This window comes from Cryptomeria japonica, chromosome 8 (assembly GCF_030272615.1).
Source record: "Cryptomeria japonica chromosome 8, Sugi_1.0, whole genome shotgun sequence".
NCBI lineage: Eukaryota > Viridiplantae > Streptophyta > Pinopsida > Cupressales > Cupressaceae > Cryptomeria > Cryptomeria japonica.
Window position 1 is genome coordinate 611,558,066 of NC_081412.1, and position 6,591 is coordinate 611,564,656.

At 33.7% G+C, this 6,591-nt stretch overlaps 1 protein-coding gene across 1 annotated transcript; it reads right to left on the reverse strand.

The window, feature by feature from the left end:
- Positions 1-684: 684 nt before the first annotated feature.
- On the reverse strand, positions 685-1,441 carry LOC131054325 (early light-induced protein 1, chloroplastic-like). Its single transcript, XM_059210579.1, has 3 exons — positions 1,255-1,441; positions 1,140-1,163; positions 685-1,056 (listed from the first exon to the last, which is right to left on the reverse strand). Exons 1-3 carry the CDS (start codon positions 1,378-1,380, stop codon positions 685-687), a joined length of 522 nt encoding a protein of 173 aa, XP_059066562.1. The 5' UTR covers positions 1,381-1,441.
- Positions 1,442-6,591: the final 5,150 nt, after the last annotated feature.

A 6,591-nucleotide genomic window follows, 5' to 3' on the forward strand; every position in this document is an offset into this window, starting at 1 on the left:
TCAAGTTGCTTAGAAACTTTAGATCTAGAAGATTTCATTAACTAGATCAATGATTTGAAGAGACATAATAACACATCTAACAAACATACACAAGGCTAGCTCATAATGACTAATAAATGAGGCTAGGATCTAAGAACTTAAATTTGAAGTTTAAAATGTTAGGTTCATTCCAATAGACGATATGATCAATCTTGAATACGAATGAAAAAAAACTCACATAGTGAAATGATAATCTCAATACATGGAGTGAATGTCTAGATGTGCGTGCAAATTGATTGTAATATATTACAAATTTAAATAATGAATGTATGTGAATATAGTTTAAATGGGGATACATAAGTTTCAATACATTACTTTTAAAAGAATGCAAATGAATTTGCCTTTAAATACAAGAAGATAACCATAAATCATGTAAACATGTGTTTAATTAGCTTTGACAAATAACAAATGATTATGAATAAACTAAAATTTGAATTTGAGTTTTAAAATTGTAGGAATCAGATATAAAGACACATAATTAATTTTATGCATGTCAAAATGACTTAGGCCACAAGAATTGTAAGATGAAGGTAAATAACAAATATTAATGAATTAGTGCATGGGTAAAACTAATATATGTATGATAAGACTGAACATCTACATAAATTGGTAGACCAATTAGAAATCTTCCAGTTCACCAGATATTTAAATTCTTGCATTGATTTGAAATCTACATAAATTGGTCCACCCCTTGACGTATTCAGTGAAAGCCAATGCGAGGAGGCCGAGCATAGCAAAGCGCCCATTCCACATTTCTGCTGTGGATGAAAATATTGGCTGCGACGTGCTCTCCCTCGATATTCCATTGAACAGGGGCACCAGTGTCCCCACCGTCATTAATCCTGCAGTTAACGCAAACCACGACAGTCCTCCACTATTCACCTGCGACAGCGAACCTCTTCCGCTGGCCACCTCCACTGCAATGGCCGACACGAACCCCAACATAGCCGCCCTTCCATTGATGATCTCCGGCGCAGGCCTTGAGAACGCAAACAGGTCGCCAAATTTCGTGCTCAACTGGATTTCATATTTCCTATATCAGATAAATTGTGCACATCATATAAATAAACTATAAATTGGGCATCTAGAGCGTTTCTTACCTTGGTAGACGTTTCCTTTGGATCCTGGTCCACGTACCAAAATAAAACGCATTAGCCAAAGCTTCATAAGAAAAAAGAGCAAAATAGCTAAACGAACAACAGCAAAATAGCAAACCTTTGCAGCCATGCACTTGACTTGGAGGCTACTGTTGGGCAATCTACTGATATGACTATTCCTTTTGACTGCCCCGCAGTTAAGTGCTGCGGGTGCTTTCATCATCATTGAAGCCATGGCCGCCATCGATGAGTGCTAAGAAAAGATGAATTCTGTAAGAGCACTTTCCTTTCGAGCTGCTTAAGAATGATTGATACTTAGAATATCTCCTTGAGGACTCGTTGTTGGCTTTATAGCTTGGGAAGGATCGAATTTGGTGGTGTAAAATGGACTGAATCAGGGAAGCGAATGACGTGAGCTTACAATCCAGTGTGTGAAAATTTGAAAACGTGGCTTTTAAATATCCCGCAAATTTGTTTAGGTGAAGTTTCCACACATTACTCTCCTCCTCAACGTGAAGATTCTACCAATTTTTCGCCCACTCAAAGGTGGACATCGCTCAGTCGAGTTTCAGTTTTGATATTATTTTGAAACCTTGCTTAGTCCTACAGCGTTTCAGCGTTTGAGTTGTTATTGCGACAAAAATTTCAGATGTTATTGTGATATTTTTTCTGTGAAGTTCGATTAAAACATGTGGTCTGTGATTGTTATTGTTGGATTTCCTTTTGAATGAGAAAGGTGGGTAATGATATATTCTTCAAGATGCATATTTTTATAATCTCATAGGATCAAAATTAAAAGAAAAAAATTAATTAAATGTAGAATTTGATCAATAATAATCATGAGTAAATAATTCAATAATTCAATTATATAGAGATGATTGATAGTTTATGATATTAATTCATCATCTTGATTGTAAATTTAATAAAGTTTTAAAGTGTTTATGTATAAATCTATGATGTAGAAAACAAAGAAAGATATATCAATTCAATTATTTCTTAATAACAACACTTAGAAATCAATTATTTATGTAGATATTTGGTATTTTAATAATGGAAATAAAATACATATGCTCTCTTCCTTTATTTTTATGGTTTTTTCTTATTTGTGTTATAAATGTTATAATTAGTTTATAAGTGATATATTTATCCATGAAACTTGTTCATGGTATTGTATATCTTGATTCTTTTGATCATTGATTTGTAGATTTTTATTCTTCATTCATAAAGCTATTTTTTGTCATTGTGATTATATTTTGAGGAACATATTTTTAAAATATTTTTATAAATAGCACCTGATCATACATCAACTTGTATATCGACATCACACAGAGTGAATTATATTATGCAAAATTTATCAAACCAAATATATGCACATTAAAGCAAAACAAATTAGTATGTGCTTGTTAATATCAAGTGTCCAAGCATATAATGAACTAGAGAAATATATATTTAATATTTAGGATCAAATATCTTCATCAAAAAGAGACTTAAATTTTTTCAACAAAGGAAAGTCAATTATTGACACCAAGCACAACATTCTCCCATAACTCATAGCCTTCCAATCCTCAAGAGGATTGGAAAATCATTTATTGACAACATGGAGGATGTATCCAATGAGGATTCAAAGGATGAAGAGTTCCAAGCAGAAGAAGAGGAAGAAGAAGAGCAATACAAGGAGGAGATGGAAGGAGAGCGTGAATCTGAGGAGGTCATGGAGGATTCTGACCACAACTCACAACTTTCCAATCCTCAAGAGGAAGAGGAGATGGTTCCCTACTCACTAGATTTGCTGATGAACAAAGAAAGTTGCAAAAACTTGGAGGATTAGATTAGGGAGCTTAAGGAGAGAGTCATGAACCTGGAAGAAAAAATTGATGACTACAGGAAGCATTTTGATAATATATGTGAGGCATTTGATTCTCTTTACACCATCACTGATGGTATCATGAGAAAGGCTGCAATGGGGTTCATGCCAGGACAAAGCAAGATAAAGAAGAAAGCAAGAAAGCTAGAAAAGGAAGGGAAGATGGACAAGGACATTGAAGATAGGGAGGACAATCAGGAGGATACTTGGGTGAATAAGGTTAATAGAAATCAGCAAAATTAGAATATGATCAACAACGATTATGTTAGTTTTCTTATTTTTTGATTTGTTTAATACTCTGGTTAAGATAGTACTGGTTGTAGTTAGTATATCTGATAGTATGAGGCTTGCATGCCACATAAAAAAGACTTTTGTGATGATTGTCTCTATAGTTAAATTTCTTAATCTTGTTGATACTCAAATTACTTTTAATATGCTTGAAAGGTGGTTCTTATTTAATATTAATATGTTTAGTTATAGAGTCATGTTAATTTTTTATTACTTTTGAGGAACAATTGGTTGGGCTTTCTTGTCTGGTTTTTTTATGCCACCTCTTTTGTTGCTGTACTTTGTTTTTGTTGTTTTGTAGGTTCAAGGCCTTCTCCCTTCTAATATAATAAAAAACATTCTCCCATAATTAATTATTGATCTAAGTTTCACATCCAATATTTTAAGTTTTGTATTTCTTTATTTTTATGATAATGATAAGCCCCATATTCTTTACCTCGATTAACTATTTCTTCAACAATTGTATGTTTTCTTATTTCCCTAGATAATTTAAGGAACTTATTTATTTTTCTTACATCTTTGTGAATTTGAATTACACTCCTTAAGGTTTATCTTTAAAGTTTAATACTTCTACATTAGAATTTCATCTTTTATACTTTAACTAACTACCCATTCTCTTAAGCATAAATAAGATTTGAATGCAAACTATACTCTTGTATCTTTACTAGTTTATTTACATTAGATTTTGGGATTTTATGGATGTTCTTTGCATTATGCTTACACACTCAATATTTGATTCTACATTGTGGTTATTTCATTTATTACATTCCCATAGAGCTTTCTTATTACTTTTGATTCATGCATGCCTTACAAACTTTAATTTATTCTACTCTTGCTTTCATTTGATCACCCCATCTTATATTATTGCATGTACTTTTATCTTGTATATGGCAATATATATTCTATAGAGGTTTTCTTCAACATAGGTTTGATATGCTACTAATAGTGTCGGGCATCGGCTTCTGTGAGGGGCCCTCATCCTCTGAGGTTTTGTATTCAGAGTCTTTTGGGACTTGGATATCATTCCAGTCCATGGCCATCTTTCCCTCCTCACAAAAATCCATATCTAAAACATTGTACACATCCTACTTGGCTAGGGGTTTAGGATTTCTCAAGATAGGGGAGGGTTTTACCTCATGAGCCTTAGCACACTCCATAATTAGGATTATTAACCCCTCATGCACAATCGGATTTTCCTCATTCTCAAAATGCTTGTGAATAGAATGCTCAAGAGAGGAAAAGTAAATAAAACAACATCGAGATTTTTTTATCGTGACTGAAGTGATTCAAAATAGTAATATGATAATTGAAAATAATAGCAAAGCAGTCATCAAGGGTTATGTACCTCACAATGAACGCTACCATATCTTCCTAGAGCTTGGAAAGATACTTTTGGTTGTAGCCTCCATCCAAGTTCTTCCTGACTCTACTTCTCTCACTCTTTTTATCATAGAAAATTGATAGGGCTTCTTCCGTGTTTTTCCTTTCTCTATAGAATTTTTTGCTCTCCATACTCAGCCCTCTAATCTCTGCTATGAAGGGTTCATTCTTCTAGGTGTTCTTTTAGGGAGATGTTTTTAATTGTTCCTAATCTGGACATTACCTTTATGGCTACAGGTTTCTAGTGGGTTCCACTAGTTGTTGAGACATAGGTGATTGTGTTGGATTGTGGTGGTTGGGATACTGTTGTAGATATGAAAGTCATTTTCTAGAGGGGAGGGAGAGTGAGGGATTCTATGGTTGTGTGAGACTCATAGTATATCAATACGCTTATAGGTGTTGGCTATCTTAGTTTGGATATTTCTATTGTGGAAGTGGTCAAAAGTGTGTTTCATGCAGGGATTTCTACAAGTAAAACGTTTAGGGGCGCCTCTTGAAACCCTTTAGGATTGTCTACTCTTGTCCATTCTATTACTATACTATTTTTTGTTTCTTTGGAATGGCTAAGTGTTTCAACTATCATGAGATTTCTAGGCGCTTTCCAGAAACAGCTATTTTTGAGACCTTTGTGGTATCTTCTCTTTTCGAAGAATCTCTGTTCATGGAGGTCCTTTAGGAAAAACATTGTAGGAAGCCTTTCAAAAACCGCTATTAGATTTATATTTCTTTAGCTATTTTATCATTAGTGAAAGGGTTTTGGCTTGTATTATGGTTCAAAGTGCTCTCCTAAACCCCTCTGTTCTAAAAATGTAAACATATTGAGGGTTTAAGACCTTTGTTCCTACCATTTGTGTGCTCCGATCAAAAGCCTCTCTTTCAAAAAGGGGTTTCCTCTTTTTCGGTGTTGGTGGTCACACTACTTGTAAGTTCCTCGTTGTTCTGATAAGGGTTTGGAGCCTCTCTTGCTTTAATCATTCAGAACACATTCAATAAGTTGGTGTATGCGAATTGGGTGAGATAATTACTCAAAAGAAATATGACCAGTTTGTAGAATCTAAACCATAGACAAAGCACAAAAATTATTCTAACATTTTATGTAGAGAGTTGAATTTGGAGAAGGGCGTGTTCTACAGAGATAATCAATTACAATTAATTGTTTATTGTTTCACAACATCTTAAAAGTTAACAAAGGATTATCTATTATTTTTTTGATAAATGAATATTGAGAAAGAATGTGGTACTCTTGTAATATGTACTATGAATATGAGATGTGTAAGACCATTGCTGCTTATAATGCGACATGATAACTAAAATTGAACCAAGGAACATTAGTCCAAATAAGATGCTACACAAACAAAAAGAATTAAAATTGTTAGTATTTTATTTGCAACGACAAATACTTTTTCAATTTTACTTTTATCATTGCTCCCACTGTATGCTTCACATATAAGGCCATGATTGAAATAGTTTTACAATTGAAATTTTATCCCTTCTTCTAGATTAAAAATTTCTTTCTAGATCTACCTATAGTCTAGTATATTACAGAATTTAAATTGTTACTTTTCATTTATTTCTTCCATTGGCCTAGACTCTTGAAATTGTAGAAGAAAAAGTTAATTATATAAGAGGACCTCCCTTAACGAACTCGGTAATGGCCAACGCTGTGAGACCAATCGTAGCCAAACGCCCATTCAACATCTCGGCCGAGGATGAAAATATTTGCTGTGATTTTCTCTCCGTCAATATTCCCTTCAACATGGGATGAGGGACACTATTGACAACATGATTGTGCATAAAAAATTTACTATTGTCGAGATTGTGAACTTTAAGGGTCACATTTAGTGTTAAGTTGGAATGGTCAGTTTGTTATTGTAGATGTTAAGGTGCTCATGGCTTTTACTTCTATGGTTCATGCAAAGTGCT